The 22,668-nt window shown below is 41.7% G+C and overlaps 1 protein-coding gene across 1 annotated transcript in view; it reads left to right on the forward strand.

Moving 5' to 3' along the window:
* The window catches only part of arap2 (ArfGAP with RhoGAP domain, ankyrin repeat and PH domain 2), a gene marked incomplete at its 3' end in the record, with an annotated part of 151,628 nt that overhangs the window by 45,280 nt on the left and 83,680 nt on the right, over positions 1–22,668 (forward strand). The window contains 2 exon segments of the mRNA XM_029759778.1: positions 3,480–3,586; positions 21,132–21,331. Coding sequence (XP_029615638.1) covers positions 3,480–3,586; positions 21,132–21,331 — 307 coding nt within the window.

The raw sequence follows: 22,668 nt of genomic DNA on the forward strand, positions 1-22,668 counted from the left end.
TCTTAAGGGTCAAAAATGACCCGCCGCTATGTTTAACAGCAGAGAAAACCCCCTAAATTATATTTTTTTACTTGAAATTTGATTACTTTTCCTAGAGTGACCCCAACATTAGAAAAAGTGAAACATCACCTTTATTCATATTTCCATGAAAGCTGTACACCACCAGGGTACAAAGACTGTCTTATGGTCATTTTTCACCCGGCAGTTAAAACCTCTCTGGGACATGTGGGACGCTAGCGGTACACACTATCAACAGCCAGTGAAATAGCAGGGCGGCAAATTCAAAACAACAAAAATCTCATAATTCAAATGTCTCAAACATACAAGTATTATACAACATTTAAAGATAAGAGTCTCCTTAATCCAACCACAGTGTCCGATTTCAAAAAGGCTTTACGGCGAAAGCATAACATTAGATTATGTTAGGACAGCGCCTAAACAAGAAAAACCACACAGCCATTTTCCAAGCAAGGACAGGTGTCACAAAAACCAGAAATACAGCTAAAATGAATCACTAACCTTTGATGATCTTCATGAGATGACACTCCCATGTTACACATGTATGTTTTGTTAGATAAGGTTCATATTTATATCCACAAACCCCATTTTACATTGGAGCGTGATGATCAGAAAATGTATTCCCTCCAAAACATCCGGTGAATGAGCACATCAATTTACAAAAATACTCATCATAAACGTTGATAAAATTTACAACAGTTATTGATTGAATTATAGATACACTTCTCCTTAATACAACCGCTGTGTCAGATTTTAAAAAAGCTTTACAGCAAAAGCACATTGTTCAATATTCTGAGTACAGAGCTTAGCCATCAAAGCAAGCTATACAGTTACCCACCATGTTCTGGAGTCAACTAAACTCAGAATTAGTATTATAAATCTTCACTTACCTTTGCTGATCTTCATCGGAATGCACTCCCAGGACTCCCACTTCCACAAGAAATGTTTGTTTTATTTGATCAACTCCATATTTATGTCCAAATACCTCAGTTTTGTTCACGCGTTCAGATCACTAATCCAAAGGCATAACGCGCGAGCGCAAATCCAGAGACGAAAAGTCAAATAGTTCCATTACCGTTCGTAGAAACATGTCAAACAATGTTTACAATCAATCCTTAGGGTCTTTTTAACATAAATCTTCGATAATATTCCAACCGGACAATAGCGTATTCATTACAGAGGAAAAAGAAGGAGTGGCGCACCTGCGTGCTCATGCAGTAAACAACTCACTGGTCTCAGGCAGTCCACTGATTGACTGGGCTCCTATTCTCTGCCCAGTTACAGTAGAAGCATAAAACAAGGTTCTAAGGACTGTTGACATCTAGCGGAAGCCTTAGGAAGTGCAAAATGACCCCACAGACACTGTAGTTTGAATAGGGATTTGATAGAAAAACTACAAGCCACTTCCTGGTTGGATTTTTTCTCAGGTTTTTGCCTGCCATATGAGTTCTGTTATACTCAGACATCATTCAAACAGTTTTAGAAACTTCAGTGTTTTCTATCCAAATCTACTAATAATATGCATATCCTACCTTCTGGGCCCGAGTAGCAGGCAGTTTAATTTGGGCACGTTATTCATCTGAATTTCTGAATACTGCCCCCTGTCACCAAGAAGTTAAAATATTTACATTTTTACATTTACATTTACGTCATTTAGCAGACGCTCTTATCCAGAGCGACTTACAAATTGGTGCATTCACCTTATGATATCCAGTGGAACCACCACTTTACAATAGTACATCTATATCTTTTTTTTTTTACAAACCACAAAGACACAGACACACACACACACACACACACACACACACACACACACACACACACACACACACACACACACACACAATGAGAAATTGAGATTATGTGTGCTACTGATTGAACTCAGCCAGAAGACAAGGGGGAGAGAGGTCTTCTCATCAAAGTTTGTTGCCTTCACCCCCACCACCACTCTAGCTTCTTACCTCCCAAAGAGGAACAAGAATGTGGTCCTCCTGAGCACACTGCACAAAACGGCTGAGATCAGTCATTGTGAAGACAGGAAGCCAGCCATCACCCTGGACTACAACCACAACAAAGGAGGCGTGGACAACCTGGACAAGGTGATTGGAACTTACAGCTGCAAGAGGATGACTTTCCGCTGGCCATCTTCCAAAACATAATTGATGTGTCCTCATACAATGCCTTTGTGATATGGAACAAGATCAACCCTACCTGGATGCCTGATAAGCGATACAAGATGAGGGTATTCCTGGAGCAGCTGGGAAAGGCACTTGTAACCCCATACATTCAAAGAAGGGAGCACCTCCCCCACACAGCAGCCTCTGCAGCGCTTGTGAAAGCTGTTCAGGGCTGAATCTTGTCCTGTTCCACCTGAGGCTGTAGCTGGGGTAGGCAAGAGGAGGAGATGCCAATTCTGCCCCCCAAAGAAGGACTGTAGAACAAATAGTATGTGCTGCATATGTGAGAAATAGATCTGCAAAGTCCATGCACACGCACTTGCATGCTGTCCTACGTGCTAATTATAGTTGATTGATTTAATTTATGTTCTTCACGATTTTGTTTTGTATCTTATTTTATTCTTATTTATTGTCATTGTTTATACACCTTGTGGGTGGGGGCAATGGTTAAAAAAATGGGAAAGACTAGTATTTTGTAGTTGAATTCCTCATTGTACAGAATATAAGAATATATCACTATGTTGCCAAAAAAGTTCAAGACTGTTATTGTTCCCCTTCAATAAAATGCATTCAAAACTACTTCCTGCACATTTCTGCTACTTTCTTAGGCTATACAAGTACTATATCTTGCTATAAAAAAATGTGTTTACACTTATGCAGTACCTTTAGCCACAATAACAACAATAATAATAATAATAAACCTCTACTTTAGTAAAGAAAACAATTATGACAGGTGTGTTGTAATAAAAACGAGTGGTGTCCACTGATTAAGTGCAGTCTTTCTGCATTGTGAAGAGGGAAAACCCAGATATTCACAACGTTTGTGATGACTGTTTTTTCTTCATGCAAAATAGATTTGGGGTTTAAAATTCAATTAAGCTGCTTTATTTTAGGGGTTTAGTGAAGACGGGTAATTTCTTACCCTTAGGACAAGAAGAGTATACAGAATGATAAGACTACACAAGGGTTAAATTCAAAGGCAATATTCCCGCGTTAGCGGAGACTGTGTTCACGGTAAGATGAGGCGGAAACTTGATGAAGACGGGAAGCAATATGTATTGGCAGAGAATGCATGCATGGCAACATTTGGTAACCAGTTCATCACTGTGGTCAATACATGTATCTGTTGAATTACTTGTTTTGTGTCAGTGAGTGACTTCCATGTGAATGACCTATGACCTCCCATCCTCTCTCTCTCCTCTGTTTCCCCATAATGCACTTGGCCTCCTAGTGTCATAGCCTTTCTTACTTTAAGTTTGATTTGACTGTGTATCTGTTCTACAGGACTTCAGAGCTGGCCTGGGTATTTCCCTGATCGATCTGACTGCTACTAACATTAAAGATACAGACAGGAGGCTCTTCCAAATCAACACTCCCTTCAGAAACTTCTGGTGAGTGTGTGTTCCTGTGTGTATGTGTCTGTGTATGAGCAGGTGTATGTTTGTGTGTGTGTGAATGGCTGTGTATGAACCCGTGTGTGTTGGTGTTTCATACCCACCTATCACTCTTTTTCTCTTCCTGGCCTAAAATAGAAGCTTAGTATTAAAAAAAAATACCCTTCAAACATAAGCATCGTATTCTATTTTACCTACAATAATCATATCTCCCAAAACAATCCAATCTCACATTCAAGTTCAGGGTTTAAAAGGGGATTAGTATCATCTCTGGTTAAAAGGCAGAGAGAGCCAGGGGGTGCCACTCCAGCCAGCCAGCTCCCTGAACTCTGAACCTATGCTACCTCTGTTTCATCAGTGGTCAGGCAATGGACGTGTTACTTGCATTCAACATTTTAGTCAGTCGGCCGACGCTCTTGTCCAGAGCGACTTATAGGAACAATTAGAGTTAAGTGCCTTGCTCAAGAGCATATCAACGTATTTTTCACCTAGTCTGCTCGGGGATTCGAACCAGCAACCTTTTGGTTACTAGCCAAAAGCTCTTAACCGCTAAGCTACCTGCCGCCCGTAGCTCACACAACCAAGGCTCTCAGGACTACTCAATCACGTGTGAGAGTGTTCTTGCACATATTATTCCGCTCTGCTGCTTAAGTGTTCATTATTAAATAAACTCAACAAATAAATAAAAAAACGCTTTTTCAGGACCCTGTCTTTCAAAGATAATTCGTAAAAATCCAAATAACTTCACAGATCTTCATTGTAAAGGGTTTAAACACTGTTTCCCATGCTTGTTTAATGAACCATAAACAATTCATGAACATGCACCTGTGGAACGGTCGTTAAGACACTAAAAGCTTACAGACGGTAGGCAATTAAGGTCACAGTTAAGAAATCTTAGGACACTAAAGAGACCTTTCTACTGACTCTGAAAAACACCAAAAGAAAGATGCCCAGGGTCCCTGCTCATCTGCGTGAACGTGCCTTAGGCATGCTGCAAGGAGGCATGAGAACTGCAAGGAGGCATGAGGACTGCAGATGTGGCCAGGGCAATACATTGCAATGTCCGTACAGTGAGATGCCTAAGACAGCGCTACAGGGAGACAGCACGGACAGCTGATCGTCCTTGCAGTGGCAGACCATGTGTAACAACACCTGCACAGGATCGGTACATCCGAACATCACGCCTGCGGGACAGGTACAGGATGGCAACAACAATTGCCTGAACGCACAATCCCTCCATCAGTGCTCAGACTGTTCGTAATAGGCTGAGAGAGGCTGGACTGAGGGCTTGAAGGCCTGTTGTAAGGCAGGTCCTCACCAGACATCACCGGCAACAATGTCGCCTATGGGGACAAACCCACCGTCGCTGGACCAGACAGGACTGGCAAAAAGGTCTGTTCACTGAAGAGTCGCGGTATTGTCTCACCAGGGGTGATGGTCGGATTTGCGTTTATCGTCAAAGGAATGAGCGTTGCACCGAGGCCTGTACTCTGGAGCGGGATCGATTTGGAGGTGGAGGGTCAGTCACGGTCTGGGGCGGTGTGTCACAGCATCATCGGACTGAGCTTGTTGTCATTGCAGGCAATCTCAACGCTGTGCCTTATGGGGAAGACATCCTCCTCCCTCATGTGGTACCCTTCCTGCAGGCTCATCCTGACATGACCCTCCAGCATGACAATGCCACCAGCCATACTGCTCGTTCAGTGCGTGATTTCTTGCAAGACAGGAATGTCAGTGTTCTGCCATGGCCAGCGAAGAGCCCGGATCTCAATCCCATTGAGCACGTCTGGGACCTGTTGGATCGGAGGGCTAGGGCCGTTCCTCCCAGAAATGTCCGTGAACGTGCAGGTCAAATCAAATCAAAGTTTATTTGTCATGTGCGCCGAATACAACAGGTGTAGACCTTAGAGTGAAATGCTTACTTACAGGCTCTAACCAATAGTGCAAAAAAGTTATTAGGTGAACAATAGGTAGGTATAGAAATAAAACAACAGTAAAAAGACAGGCTATATACAGTAGCGAGGCTATAAAAGTATCGAGGCTACATACAGACACCGGTTAGTCAGGCTGATTGAGGTAGTATGTACATGTAGATATGGTTAAAGTGACTATGCATAAATGATGAACAGAGAGTAGCAGTAGCGTAAAAGAGGGGTTGGCGGGTGGTGGGTGGCGGGACACAATGCAGATAGCCCGGTTAGCCAATGTGCGAGAGCACTGGTTGGTCGGGCCAATTGAGGTAGTATGTACATGAATGTATAGTTAAAGTGATGCATGCATATATGATAAACAGAGAGTAGCGGCAGTGCAAAAGAGGGTTTGGGGTGTTGAGAAGCCTTTTTGTCCTAGACTTGGCACTCAGGTACCGCTTGCCATGCGGTAGTAGAGAGAACAGTCTATAACTGGGGTGGCTGGGGTCTTTGGCAATTTTTAGGGCCTTCCTCTGACACCGCCTGGTGTAGAGGTCCTGGATGGCAGGCAGCTTAGCCCCAGTGATGTACTGGGCCGTACGCACTACACTCTGTAGTGCCTTGCGGTCAGAGGCCGAGCAATTGCCGTACCAGGCTGTGATGCAACCAGTCAGGATGCTCTCGATGTTGCAGCTGTAGAACCTTTTGAGGATCTCAGGACCCATGACAAATCTTTTTAATTTAATAGGCTTTGTCGTGCCCTCTTCACGGCTGTCTTGGTGTGTTTGGACCATTCTAGTTTGTTGGTGATGTGGACACCAAGGAACTTGAAGCTCTCAACCCGCTCCACTACAGCCCCGTTGATGAGAATGGGGGCGTGCTCGGTCCTCCTTTTCCTGTAGTCCACAATCATCTCCTTAGTCAAATGAAATGAAATCAAATTTATTTATATAGCCCTTCTTACATCAGCTGATATCTCAAAGTGCTGTACAGAAACACAGCCTAAAACCCCAAACAGCAAGCAATGCAGGTGTAGAAGCACGGTGGCTAGGAAGAACTCCCTAGAAAGGCCAAAACCTAGGAAGAAACCTAGAGAGGAACCTGGCTATGAGGGGTGGCCAGTCCTCTTCTGGCTGTGCCGGGTGGAGATTATAACAGCACATGGCCTAGATGTTCAAATGTTCATAAATGACCAGCATTGTCAAATAATAATAATCATAGTAGTTGTCGAGGGTGCAACAAGTCAGTAACACAAGAGTAAGTGTCAGTTGGCTTTTTCATAGCCGATCTTTGAGAGTATCTCTACCGCTCCTGCTGTCTCTAGAGAGTTGAAAACAGCAGGTCTGGGACAGGTAGCACGTCCGGTGAATAGGTCAGGGTTCCAGCAGGTCTGGGACAACAGGTCTGGGACAGGTAGCACGTCCGGTGAACAGGTCATGGTTCCATAGCTGCAGGCAGAACAGTTGGAACTGGAGCAGCAGCACGGCCAGGTGAACTGTGGACAGCAAGGAGTCATCAAGCCAGGTAGTCCTGAGGCATGGTCCTAGGGCTCAGGTCCTCCGAGAGAGAGAAAGAAAGAAGAGAAAGAGAGAATTAGAGAGAGCATATTTAAATTCACACAGGACACCGGAAAAGACAAGAGAAATACTCCAGATGTGACAGACTGACCCTAGTCCCCGGACACATAAACTACTGCAGCATAAATACTGGAGGCTGAGACAGGAGGGGTCAGGAGACACTTAGTCTTGGTTACGTTGAGGGATAGGTTGTTATTCTGGCACCACCCGGCCAGGTCTCTGACCTCCTCCCTATAGGCTGTCTCGTCGTTATCGGTGATCAGGCCTACCACTGTTGTGTCGTCTGCAAACTTAATGATGGTGTTGGAGTTGTGCCTGGCCATGCAGTCGTGAGTGAACAGGGAGTACAGGAGGGGACCGAGCACGAACCCCTGGGCGGCTCCAGTGTTCAGGATCAGCGTGGCAGATGTGTTGCTACCTACCCTCACCACCTGGAGGCGGCCCGTCAGGAAGTCCAGGATCCAGTTGCAGAGGGAGGTGTTTAGTCCCAGGATCCTTAGCTTAGTGATGAGCTTTGAGGGTGGAAGAGTGGGGTAACATCTCACAGAAAGAACTGGCAAATTTTGTGCGGTTCATGAGGAGTAGATGCACTGCAGTACTTAATGCAGCTGGTGGCCACACCAGATACTGACTGTTACATTTGATTTTGACCCCCCCCCCACCCCCCTTTGTTCAGGGACACATTATTCCATTTCTGTTAGTCACATGTCTGTGGAACTTGTTCAGTTTATGTCTCAGTTGTTGAATCTTGTTATGTTCATACAAATATTTACACATGTTAAGTTTGCTGAAAATTAACACAGTTGACAGTGAGAGGACAAGGGCTCTCTATGGTCAGGGCATGACAATTACCTTGAACAATTATCCACTGTTGAGGCTAGACTTTGTTCTTTGAGAAAGTGTGGTGAGGTCACTGATTGAAATGATAAATTACAGTCAATATTTATTGAATATTTTATGTAGCAATACGTAGGATGTCAATGGTCTGTTTAAGATAGTTCTAAGCTAAATCCCTCAACATTAATATATTATTTTATTTCTACAGTAGCCACATTAATTTATTTTAAAAAATGCCCTTCTAACATAGGCATCTTATTCTATTTTACCTACAATAATCATATCTCCCAAAACAATCCACTCACATTCAAGTTCAGGGTTTTAAAGGTGATTTACTCATAATAGAAAGGCTTCCGTGGAATTTCATTATTAGATAACACATTGAGAGGTAACAAAGTGTGAGGTATTGAAGCTCAAAATGAATCCAACTGTGAAGTTGAATAGTTACATGTATTTCTACTGTAAGCTGTTCAAGAGAAACTTCTGTAAAAAGCTTTCTACTTGGAATGTTACCTTTGAATGTTACCTTGGAATGTTAAGATTAAGGAATACATTGAAGGTACAATGCAGCTGTTTTTATCTCAATATCAAATCATTTCTGGGTAACATAAGTACCATACTGTGATTGTTTTCAATCAAAATGGTCAAAAATATACAAAATAGCTTTTTAAAAAAGAGCTATTTCTCAAGCAATAATTTTGCTAGGATTGTCTGGGAGCATTCTGAGTCAGGAGGGGAAAACTGGCAGAGAGGTTATTGGCAGGTTTGGAACTCTCTTTGTTATTGCTCTAATAACTAAAGCCGGGCTAGACAATCTGGACCCTCTCTCTCTAAAATGATCCGCTAAAATTGTTCCAACCCCTATTACTAGCCTGTTCAACCTCTCTTTCATATTGTCTGAGATCCCCAAAGATTGGAACACTGCCGCAGTCATCCCCCTCTTCAAAGGTGGAGACACTCTAGACCCAAACTGCTACCGACCTATATCTATCCTACCCTGCCTTTCTAAGGTCTTTGAAAGCCAAGTTAACAAACAGATCACAGACCATTTCGAATCCCACCGTACCTTCTCTGCTATGCAATCTGGTTTCTGAACTGGTCATGGTTGCACCTCAGCCACGCTCAATGTCCTAAACAATAACATAACCGCCATCGATAAGAGACAATACTGTGCAGCTGTAGTCAATGACCTGTCCAAGGCTTTCGACTCTGTCAATTACCACATTTTTATCGGCAGACTCAACAGCCTTTGTTTCGCAAATGACTGGCTCGCCTGGTTCACCAGCTACTTCTCAGACAGAGTTCAGTGTGCAAAATCGGAGGGCCTGTTGTCCGGACCTCTGGCAGTCTCTATGAGTGTGCCACAGGGTTCAATTATCGGGCCAACTCTTTTCTCTGTATACATCAATGATGTCACTCTTGCTGCAGGTGATTCTCTGTTCCACGTCTACGCAGATGACACCATTCTGTATACTTCTGGCCCATCTTTGGACACTGTGTTAACTAACCTCCAGATGAGCTTCAATGCCATACAACTCTCCTTCCGTGGCCTCCAACTGCTCTTAAATGCAAGTAAAAGTAAATGCATGCTCTTCAACCGATCGCTGCCTGCACCTGCCCGCCCGTCCAGCATCACTACTCTGGATGGTTCTGACTTAGGTATTTGTAGTTGTCCACGTATTCTAGGCGTCTGGTTAGACTGTAAACTCTCCTTCCAGACTCACATTAAGCATCTCCAATCCAAAATTAAATCTAGAATCGGCTTCCTATTTCGCAACAAAGCATCCTTCACTCATGCTGCCAAACTTACCCTTGTAAAACTGACTATCCTGCCGATCCTTGACTTGTCGATGTCATTTACAAAATAGCCTCTGACACTCTACTCAGCAAATTGGATGCATTCTATCACAGTGCCATCCGTTTTGTCACCAAAGTCCCATATACTACCCACCACTGCGACCTGTATGCTCTCATTGGCTGGCCCTCGCTTCATATTCGTCACCACACCCACTGGCTCCAGGTCATCTATAAGTCTTTGCTAGGTAAAGCCCCACCTTATCTCAGCTCAATGGTCACCATAGCAGCATCCACCCGTAGCATGCACTCCAGCAGTTATATTTCACTGGTCACCCCCAAAGCCAATTCCTCCTTTGACTGCCTTTCCTTCCAGTTCTCTGCTGCCAATGACTGGAGCGAATTGCAAAAATCACTGAAGCTGGAGACTCGTATCTCCCTTAATAACTTTAAGTACCAGCTGTCAGAGCAGCTCACAGATCACTGCACCTGTACATACCCCATCTGTAAATAGCCCATCCAACTACCTCATCCCAATACTGTTATTTAAAAAAATAAATAATAATTGGCTCCTTTGCACCCCAGTATCTCTACTTGCACATTCATCTTCTGCACATCTATCACTCCAGTGTTTAATTGCTAAATTGTAATTATTTCGCCACTATGGCCTATTTATTGCCCTACCTCCCTTATCTTACCTCATTCTTTTGATCACACTGTTCATATACTTTTTCTATTGTGTTATTAACTGTATGTTTGTTTATTCCATGTGCAACTCTGTATTGTTGTTTGTGTCGCACTGCTTTGCTTTATCTTGGCCAGTTCGCAGTTGTAAATGAGAACTTGTCCTCAACTAGCCTACCTGGTTAAATAAAGGTGAAATATTTTTTTTTAAATAAAAGTTACCAAGCAGGCCAAAGCTCCATCCTACAAAAACAGGCAGACATTTCAGGCATTCTTTTCAAACAGCTTTTACACTAAAAGGGCATTATTATAATCTTCAAATATGTATAAAACACAGAAAAATAATGTTTTTGACTGCACTGGGCCTTTAAATATAGGAACAGAGTGTGAGGTCTGGATACTGATTATGAATAAAAGTTGAATGTCATAAAGTACTGTAGCTTACTGCCTCTACTGTAGGCTATGTTAATGAAAAAAGAAATGCTGTGTGACTGTAAAACAACCACCTCAAAACAACTCTTCCCCTTCTCTCTTAATGTCTGTACTCATAGCGAACATAGCTTGCTTGCTTTAAAGTACCATATTGCTAGTCTGGTGGTGATTGGTGAAGCAAAGCAAAAAAACACCACAGGGTGAATCCCGCCATTAAAAACAATGAAACCACTCACAGAGTGAGTCTTTACAGCTTAAAGTGATTAAATGAGTTTTATCTAAATCCAAGGTAGGAGATGCTTGTAGGGTTGAAATTGATTTAGATCCATGAAAACCCCTCAGGTGCCCATCACCTCATCAGGATGTTCCACGATTATTCTCACAGAGTCCTGTTTGAAGCACAAAATCACAATTATACCCATCTCTTTATAGAACTGAACCGAACACAGCCATTAAGGAGAGATGGATAAACAGATTGATCGGTCGTATATATGCCAGGTGAAGAAACAACAAAAAATGTAATTCGCGGCAACAATCCAAAACAATTCTTGCGAACAGGAAGTGTTTTGTCTTGGCGGTTGGGCTTTAAATGGGCCATTACCAGATAAACAAGCAAGCGGCTCATCGATTATAGCCGTGTAGGTCCCGGGGTCGCTCAAAATGCTTCATCCGCCCCGTCCTCCATAGCGGCATGATGCTGTTGCATCACAGCGCCAGGCGTTCACAACCCTCCCGGGAGATTTGTTAAAAAAATGTAAAAAATAGATCAATAATTAGCACTTGTCTTGCTGGAGCCCTGCTCTCTCCTCGTACACATGGCAGGGCGGTCATACAGTAATGAGGCAGGATGTGTGTGTGTGTGTGTCTGATGTTTTCCTGGCCCCGTCACATTCCCCCTCGCAGTGTGTGTCCCACCGAGCCTCACACACATTCACCGCTGGGGGAAAGTGACGGGGGCCAGGAAAACAAAACAACACAGCCAAAAGGTCTTCAAAAGCAGTTACTCTTCCTTTAATCAACGGTTAGCTCCAGCGATAGCTTATTAGCATTAGGCTCAGATCTCATTGAACAGTGTATTAGCATTAGGCTCTGATCTCAGTCAACAGTGTTTTAGCATTGGGCTCAGATCTCAGTCAACAGTGTTTTAGCATGAGACTCAGGAGTCAGTCAACAGTATATTAGCATTAGACTCAGTCTCAGTCAACAGTGTTTTAGCATTGGGCTCAGATCTCAGTCAACAGTGTTTTAGCATGAGACTCAGGAGTCAGTCAACAGTATATTAGCATTAGACTCAGTCTCAGTCAACAGTGTTTTAGCATTGGGCTCAGATGTCAGTCAACAGTGTTTTAGCATTGGGCTCAGACTCAGTCAACAGTGTATTAGCATTAGACTCAGGTCTCAGTCAACAGTATATTAGCATTAGACTCAGTTCTCAGTCAACAGTGTTTTAGCATTAGACTCAGGTCTCAGTCAACAGTATATTAGCATTAGACTCAGATCTCAGTCAACAGTGTTTTAGCATTAGACTCAGGTCTCAGTCAACAGTATATTAGCATTAGACTCAGATCTCAGTCAACAGTGTTTTAGCATTAGACTCAGGTCTCAGTCAACAGTATATTAGCATTAGACTCAGTCTCAGTCAACAGTGTATTAGCATTAGACTCAGGTCTCAGTCAACAGTGTATTAAGAACATACAGTAACACTTTGTATTTTAATGGGTCACAAACCGTTTAGAAGGCATTTCTAAGGTGTGTTCAACATTTATTCATCATAATGCCAACATTTATAAACCATTTACTAATTATTTTTGCAGCTCCTAATCTAAATTGAGCGCTATTTATGCTTTATAAATACTTTATAAATGTGTTGAATGACCAGCGTAATTTCTCACAAAAAGTTGGGCATTCCATTGGTAGACACTCCAGCAGTACCTGGTAAAATAACAAGTACACAACAAAAATACATATACACATCTAAATAACTAGTTTACTACATTATACACATCTAAATAACTAGTTTACTACATTATACACATCTAAATAACTAGTTTACTACATTATACACATCTAAATAACTAGTTTACTACATTATACACATCTAAATAACTAGCTTACTACATTATACACATCTAAATAACTAGTTTACTAGCTTATACACATCTAAATAACTAGCTTACTAGCTTATACACATCTAAATAACTAGCTTACTACATTATACACATCTAAATAACTAGTTTACTACATTATACACATCTAAATAACAGTTTACCTCATTATACACATCTAAGTAACTAGTTTACTACATTATACACATCTAAATAACTTGCTTACTAGCTTATACACATCTAAATAACTAGCTTACTAGCTTATACATGTCTAAATACCTAGCTTACTAGCTTATACATGTCTAAATACCTAGCTTATTAGCTTATACATGTCTCAATACCTAGCTTACTAGCTTATACATGTCTAAATACCTAGCTTACCACCTTATACATGTCTAAATAACTAGCTTACTAGCTTATACACGTCTAAATAACTAGCTTACTAGCTTATACACATCTAAATACCTAGCTTACCACCTTATACACATCTAAATACCTAGCCTACTAGCTTATACATGTCTAAATACCTAGCTTACCACCTTATACATGTCTAAATACCTAGCTTACTAGCTTATATGTTTTGTACTGGCCCCCCGTACAAAAATACCTAGCTTACTAGCTTATACATGTCTAAATACCTAGCTTACTACCTTATACACATCTAAATAACTAGCTTACTACATTATACACATCTAAATACCTAGCTTACTAGCTTATACATGTCTAAATACCTAGTTTACCACCTTATACATGTCTAAATACCTAGCTTACTAGCTTATATGTTTTGTACTGGCCCCCCGTACAAAAATACCTAGCTTACTAGCTTATACATGTCTAAATACCTAGCTTACTACCTTATACACATCTAAATAACTAGCTTACTACATTATACACATCTAAATACCTAGCTTACTAGCTTATACATGTCTAAATACCTAGCTTACTAGCTTATACATGTCTAAATACCTAGCTTACTAGCTTATACATTTCTAAATACCTAGCTTATTAGCTTATACATGTCTAAATACCTAGCTTATTAGCTTATACATGTCTAAATACCTAGCTTATTAGCTTATACATGTCTAAATACCTAGCTTACTAGCTTATACATGTCTAAATACCTAGCTTACTATTTTATACATGTCTAAATACCTAGCTTACTAGTTTATACACATCTAAATACCTAGCTTACTAGCTTATACATGTCTAAATACATAGCTTACCACCTTATACACATCTAAATACCTAGCTTACTAGCTTATACATGTCTAAATACCTAGCTTACCACCTTATACACATTTAAATAACTAGCTTACTAGCTTGTCTTCGTGTTGTCTGTAGCTGGTGAGGTGTGGAAACACTTTGCTGCTTTTATGGATTTTAGTCGTGTTGCATTTTGTGCTATTGCTCTGTCTGTATGCATGCTAAATGTTGCTTGTACTCTTTGTCTGCCTGCTACTTGTTGCTTGTCCTATGTTTCTCTGTCTGCATGCTACTTGTTGCTTGTCCTATGTTTCTCTGTCTGCATGCTACTTGTTGCTTGTCCTATGTTTCTCTGTCTGCATGCTACTTGTTGCTTGTCCTATGTTTCTCTGTCTGCATGCTATGTGTTGCTTGTCCTGTGTTTCTCTGTCTGTCTGCGTGTTGCTTGTCCTGTGTTTCTCTGTCTGCGTGCTACTTGTTGCTTGTCCTATGTTTCTCTGTCTGTGTGCTACTTGTTGCTTGTCCTATGTTTCTCTGTCTGCGTGCTACTTGTTGCTTGTCCTATGTTTCTCTGTCTGCGTGCTGCGTGTTGCTTGTCCTATGTTTCTCTGTCTGCATGCTACTTGTTGCTTGTCCTATGTTTCTCTGTCTGCATGCTACGTGTTGCTTGTCCTATGTTTCTCTGTCTGTGTGCTACGTGTTGCTTGTCCTGTGTTTCTCTGTCTGTGTGCTACTTGTTGCTTGCCTATGTTTCTCTGTCTGCATGCCACTTGTTGCTTGTCCTATGTTTCTCTGTCTGCATGCTACTTGTTGCTTGTCCTATGTTTCTCTGTCTGCGTACTATGTGTTGCTTGTTCTATGTTTCTCTGTCTGCGTACTATGTGTTGCTTGTCCTGTGTTTCTCTGTCTGCGTGCTACTTGTTGCTTGCCTATGTTTCTCTGTCTGTGTGCTACTTGTTGCTTGTCCTATGTTTTCTGTCTGCATGCTACTTGTTGCTTGTTCTATGTTTCTCTGTCTGCGTACTATGTGTTGCTTGTCCTGTGTTTCTCTGTCTGTCTGCGTGTTGCTTGTCCTGTGTTTCTCTGTCTGTCTGCGTGTTGCTTGTCCTGTGTTTCTCTGTCTGCGTGCTACGTGTTGCTTGTCCTATGTTGCTCTGCATGTGCTCACTGCTCATTGTTTGTCTGTATTGTTATTGGAATGGTTTTTAATAACCTGCCCAGGGACTGTGGTTGAAAATTAGCCAGCTGGCTAAAACCATCATTTTTACTGAAATGTTGATTAATGTGCACTGTCCCTGTGAAAATACAAAAAAACTCCATCTCCAGTTTTACAGATGTGGGAGTAGTGATGTAATAAATGGTAAACTAGCAATACCTTACGAATGGTTTATAAATGCCTCATGAATGGTTTATAAATACCTGATTAATGGTTTATAAATGCCTCATGAAAGATTTATAAATACCTGATTAATGGTTTATAAATGCCTGATTAATGGTTTATAAATGCCTCATGAATGGTTTATAAATACCTGATTAATGGTTTATAAATGCCTGATTAATGGTTTATAAATGCCTCATGAATGGTTTATAAATACCTGATTAATGGTTTATAAATGCCTCATGAATGGTTTATAAATACCTGATTAATGGTTTATAAATGCCTGATGAATGGTTTATAAATGCCTCATGAATGGTTTATAAATACCTGATTAATGGTTTATAAATGCCTGATGAATGGTTTCTAAATGCCTCATGAATGGTTTATAAATACCTGATTAATGGTTTATAAATGCCTGATGAATGGTTTATAAATACCTGATTAATGGTTTATAAATGCCTGATGAATGGTTTATAAATGCCTCATGAATGGTTTATAAATACCTGATTAATGGTTTATAAATGCCTGATGAATGGTTTATAAATACCTGATGAATGGTTTATAAATGCCTCATGAATGGTTTATAAATACCTGATTAATGGTTTATAAATACCTGATTAATGGTTTATAAATGCCTCATGAATGGTTTATAAATGCCTGATTAATGGTTTATAAATACCTCATGAATGGTTTATAAATACCTGATTAATGGTTTATAAATACCTCATGAATTGTTTATAAATGCCTGATGAATGGTTTGTAAATGCCTCATGTATGGTTTATAAATGCCTGATGAATGGTTTATAAATGCCTGATGAATGGTTTATAAATGCCTGATGAATGGTTTGTAAATGCCTGATTAATGGTTTGTAAATGCCTCATGAATGGTTTATAAATGCCTGATGAATGGTTTATAAATGCCTGATGAATGGTTTGTAAATGCCTCATGTATGGTTTATAAATGCTTACGAATGGTTTATAAATACCTGATGAATGGTTTATAAATGCCTGATGGTTTGTAAATGCCTCATGAATGGTTTATAAATGCCTCATGAATGGTTTATAAATGCCTGATGAATGGTTTATAAATGCCTGATGAATGGTTTGTAAATGCCTCATGAATGGTTTGTTACAGTGTTACCGAACATTTCAGGTTTTTATTTGTAGAACATGTGTTGGTGCTAGATTGGTATATCATTTGCCGTGGTAATGGCTAATAGAAGGGCACAGGTTGGCATATGCTAGCACTGGCCTCTATGGATTATTCATACAGCAATAGCAGAACACTGAACAGAAGCAGTAATGATGGCTTACGGCACAACAATGCATTCACTCACTCTGTGCCAAATCATAGTGAGAAGTGAGTGTGTCCTCCCGTCTACACCAAGGTCAAACGTGTCTCTCTCTCTGTGCTCTTGTAGTAGTTCACTCTCCCTCTTCCTCTGTGGTGTTGGAGTAGGTAGTTCATTCTCCATCTTCTTCTGTGGTCTTGGAGGCAGTTGTTCAAGTCCTGATGGGAGCAGTCATCCCTTTGGAATTGCCCTCAGCAGAAAGCAGATAGGTTGATTGAGTTCAGATGCTCTCCTATCGATCCCAACAACTGCTGCTGCTGCTGCTGCTCTGGGATATACTACCACCGACCCTCTGTGTCAACAGGAAAGAGAGGGATGGAGAGGGAGATGGGGGGGAGAGACAAAAAGAGAGGTTACCATGGAAACCACCAGACTAACTTCATCTCAGCCTCTCTCCTCTCTCCTCCCTCGTCTCCTATCCTCCTTCCCTCTCTTCCTTCTTCCTTTTCAGCAGCAAGCAAAAAAAAGAGAGAGAGAGAAAGATTCACCAGCTCTACTCGCAGCTGCAATGTGTGCATCTTTATGCGTTGCCTGTGAGAGAAAGTAATAGTTATGTTGAAAAGCTTTGGGGGAAGCACTCCGCTCAGTTGTTGTCTTGCTAGAAGCCTAATGAGTGGGGACATGGCTGGAGTAAGTGACAGGGTAGCAGCAGTCTCGGATGACTCGCAGTCACTTTAGGCCCTGATAGGCACCCCAATTTGGGAGCTCTTCCTCTCTCAGCCCGAGAGAGTGGCAGGGGGGATAGGAATGTGTGTTTCTGTGAAAGCGGAGGGAAAAGGATTGTGTGCTCAAGGATTCTGAGTGGTAGAAAAAGAGCAACATGACTGATAAGGAGTGTGTGTGTGTCTGAGATTGAAATATACACACACACACACTGTGAGACATGTATTATTTTGTACACATGCACTGATATAGACTCTAATGGCTGACATAGCAACATTCTTCTCCAATGTTCTCATCTTCCCTCCCTGTTTTTCATTTTCCACTCTTGACTCGCTCTCTCTTCTCTCTTCCTTCCTCTCTCTTTCTTTCTCTTTCCCTCTCATGTGAGAATATTATTCCAATGTTCTCCGTTAGTGTTTCATATTACAGTGATGGAGATGTCAAAGGACCTGTTTACAGTGCCTTGCAAAAGTATTCACCCCCGTTGTCATTTTTCCTATTTTGTTGAATGACGACCTGTAATTTAAACATATTTTTATTTGGATTTCATGTAATGGACATACACAAAATAGTCCAAATTGGTGAAGTGAAATGAAAAAACTTGTTAAATAAAGTCCACCTGTGTGCAATCTAAGTGTCACATGATCTGTCACATGATCTCAGTATATATACACCTGTTCTGAAAGGCCCCAGAGTCTGCAACACCACTAAGCAAGGGGCACCACCAAGCAAGCGGCACCATGAAGTCCAAGGAGCTCTCCAAACAGGTCAGGGACAAAGTTGTGGAGAAGTACAGATCAGGATTGAGTTAAAAAAAAATATTAGAATCTTTGAACATCCCACGGAGCACCATTAAAACCATCATTAAAAAATGAAAGAATATGGCACCACAACAAACCTGTCGAGAGGGCCGCCCACCAAAACTCACGGACCAGGCAGGGAGGGCATTAATCAGAGAGACAACAAAGAGACCAAAGATAACCCTGAAGGAGCTGCAAAGCTCCACAGTGGAGATTGGAGTATTTGTCTATAGGACCACTTTAAACCGTGCACTCCACAGAGCTGGGCTTTACGGAAGAGTGCCCAGAAAAAAAGCAAACACATTTGGTGTTCGCCAAAAGGCATGTGGGAGACTCCCCAAACATATGGAAGAAGGTCTGGCGCAAACCCAACACCTCTCATCACCCCGAGAATATTATCCCTACAGTGAAGCATGGTGGTGGCAGCATCATGCTGTGAGCATGTTTTTCGTCAGGGACTGGGAATCTGGTCAGAATTGAATGAATGATGGATGGTGCTAAATACAGGGCAATTCTTGAAGGAAACCTGTTTCAGTCTTCCAGAGATTTGAGACTGGAATGGAGGTTCACCTTCCAGCAGGACAATGACACTAAGCATACTGCTAAAGCAACACTTGAGTGGTTTAAGAGGAAACATATCAATGTCTTTGAATGGCCTAGTCAAAGCCCAGACCTCAATCAAATTGAGAATATGTGGTATGACTTAAAGATTGCTGTACACCAGTGGAACCCATCCAACTTGAAGGAGTTGGAGCAGTTTTGCCTTGAAGAATGGGCAAAAAACCCAGTGGCTAGATCTTGCCAAGCTTATAGAGACATACCCCAAAATACTTGCAGGTGTAATTGCTGCAAAAGGTGGCTCTACAAAGTAGACACCTTAGATTCACACTAAACCAATGATGTGTTTAACCTCGCTGTCGGCGTTCCAATTCATCCCAAAGGTGTTTATGGGATTGTGGTCAGGGCTCTTTGCAGGGCAGTCAAGTTCATCCAGACCGATCTCTTTTTCTGTATGGACCTCACTTTGAGTACGGGGGCATTGTCATGGTGAAACTTTTGCCACAAAGTTGGAAGCACAGAATTGTCTAGAGTGTATGCTAAGATTTCCCTTCATTGGAACTAAACGGCCTAGCCCGAACCATGAACCCCCAGACCATTATTCCTCCTCCACCAAATTTTACAGTTGGCACTATGCATTTGGGTAGGTAGCGTTCTCCTGGCATCCGCCAAACCCAGATTCGTCTGTCGGACTGCCAGATGGTGAAGCGTGAGAGAACTCCAGAGAATGCTTTTCCACTGCTCCAGAGTCCAATGGCGGCGAGCTTTACACCACTCCAGCCAACGCTTGGCATTGCACATGGTTATGTTAGACTTGTGTGCGGCTGCTCCCGACAAACAGTTATTGTGCTGACGTTGCTTCCAGAGGCAGTTTAGAACTCGGTAGTGAGTGTTGTAACCGAGGACAGACAATTTTTACATGCTACACCAGGGGTGGGCAATTCCAGTCCTCGGTGGCCTGATTGGTGTCACAGTTTTGCCCCAGCTAACACACCTGACTCCAATAATCACCTAATCATGATCTTCAGTTTAGAATGCAGTTTGATTAATCATCTGTGTTTACTAGGGATGGAGAAAAAGTGTGACACCAATCAGGCCCTGGAGGACTGGAGTTGCCCACCGCTGTGCTACACGTTTCAGCACTCGGCGGTCCCGTTCTGTGAGCCTGTGTGGCCTACCACTTCGCAGCTGAGCCGTTGTTGCTCCTAGACGTTTTCAGTTCACAATAACAGCACTTCACAATAACAGCACTTACAGTTGACCGTGGCAGCTCTAGCAGGGCAGAAATTTCACAAACTGACTTGTTGGAAAGGTGGCATCCTATGACGGTGCCACTTTGAAAGTCACTGAGCTCTTCAGTAAGGCCATTCTACTTTCAATGCTTGACAATGGAGATTGCATGGCTGTGTGTTTGATTTTATACACCTCTCAGCAAAGGGTTTGACTGAAATAGCCAAATCTACTAATTTTAAGGGGTGTCAACATACTTTTGTATATGCAGTGCCTTCAGAAAGTATTCAGACCCCTTGACTTTTTCCACATTTTGTTAGGTTACAGCCTTATTCTAAAATTGATTAAATAGTTTTTTTCCCTCATCAATCTACAGACAATACCCCATAATGACAAAGCAAAAACGGGTTTTTAGACATTTTTGCTAATGTATTTGTTTTTAGGCCTTATGACTATTTGTAAACTGCTTACCAATGTAATTAGAGCAGTAAAAATAAATGTTTAGTCATACCCATGGTATACGGTCTGATATATCACAGCTGTCAGCCTGTCAGCATTCAGGGCTTGAACCACACAGATTGAATCTATTATAGACACCTTAATGTGTATTTGTTTCTTATATGTGAACAGAAAATAAAAAAACAAATAAAAGTATTTATTTTAGAGAGTACGAATGTTACTGTCCCCACTACAACAAATAAATACTTAAATACATCTCATTTTTACCTTGAAAAATGTAATTGAAATACTCTAGACCCTATACATGTAGGACTGCTCCTTCTGAGGACTACCAATATGGCCGACCGTTTGCTTGAAAACCTCTAATTGGCCAATACATACCATCAGCAATTAAGGTTTTATATGCATCATTGCACTTATAACCTATTCAACCCGTACACATCACCCACAATGTAAAGAAACCATATAACCCCACCACATGAAGCAACAAAAATTGTATGTACTGTTTAATTGGTCTGCTAAAATCAATAATGTGGTGTAAAAAATATATATTGTTGCAGCTTCACGGCCGAGTCGGAAAGGGAGAAAGAGGAGTGGATTGAAGCATTCCAGGAATCGATAGCCGAAACGCTCTCCGATTATGAAGTGGCGGAGAAGATCTGGTTCAACGAGTCCAACAGGAGCTGTGCTGACTGCCGTGCGTCGCAGCCCGAATGGGCCTCCATAAATCTGGGGGTTGTCATCTGTAAGAAGTGTGCAGGTACTAAAGAGACTGCTGCTATGCCAATATCACTCTCCAAACTTTACATTCCTTTATTCTCTAGCCTTCGATCTATAGACACTACTTCCACTCCTTCCATACCTTTCCTTCATCCACGCATCCCTTCTGTCCTCTTTTGCCCGTTGTCCTCTGCTTCCCTTCCCTTCTTCCATTCCTCACCCTTTCTCCTTCTCCCTCTCCTTCCCCCTCCTCCTTCTTGCTCTTCACTTTAACTGATTGATAGACTCTGTTGAACATGAAAATAGAGCTTGACTCCTCGCCTCACTTTTCACAAATGGAACAGGGGATGGGTGGATGGAGGGTGAAACCAACCATTTCAGAGAGAGATGGAGAGAGAGAAAGAAAAAGGAAGAGAACAAGCCAGGGAGAGAATGAGAAAGAGATAAAGAAGAGTGAAGTAGCGAGAGAAAGACAGAAAAGACAGGTGTGCGATAGAGAAAATAAAAAAAGGGAGGTCTCACTGATCTCATCTGTTACACCACCGAGGAAGACTATTAATAGCTCATCTGTTACACCACCGAGGAAGACTATTAAGAGCTCATCTGTTACACCACCTAGGGGGATTTTGTGTGTGCTTTCCTAGCCTCTGACTAGCTGGATGGATTAGATTAAATGAAAACAGAGATTACAGTGCCTTGCAAAAGTATTCATCCCCCTTGGCATTTTCCCAATTTTTTTTTTGCATTACAACCTGTAATTTAAATTGATTTTTATTTGGATTTCATGTAATGGACATACACAAAATAGTCCAAATTGGTGAAGTGAAATAAAAATAAAATTAAAACTGTAAAGTGGTGCGTGCATATCTATTCACACCCTTTGCTATCAAGCCCCTAAACAAGATCTGGTGCAACCAATTACCTTCAGAAGTCACATAATCTGTCACATGATCTCAGTATATTTACACCTGTTCTGAAAGGCCCCAGAGTCTGCAACCCCGCTAAGCAAGTGGCACCATGAAGATCAAGGAGCTCTCCAAACAGGTCAGGGACAAAGTTGTGGAGAAGTACAGATCAGGGTTGAGTTATAAAAAATATCTGAAACTTTGAACATCCCACAGAGCACCGATAAATCCATTATTAAAAAATTGAAAGAATATGGCACCACAACAAACCTGTCAAGAGAGGGCTGCCCACCAAAACTCACAGACCAGGCAATGAGGACATTAATCAGAGAGACAACAAAGAGACCAAAGACAAACCTGAAGGAGCTGCAAACCTCCACAGTGGAGATTGGAGTATCTGTCCATAGGACTACTTTAAGCCGTACACTCCACAGAGCTGGGCTTTACCGAAGAGTGGCCAGAAAATTGCTTA

This window comes from Salmo trutta, chromosome 8, assembly GCF_901001165.1.
Source record: "Salmo trutta chromosome 8, fSalTru1.1, whole genome shotgun sequence".
NCBI lineage: Eukaryota > Metazoa > Chordata > Actinopteri > Salmoniformes > Salmonidae > Salmo > Salmo trutta.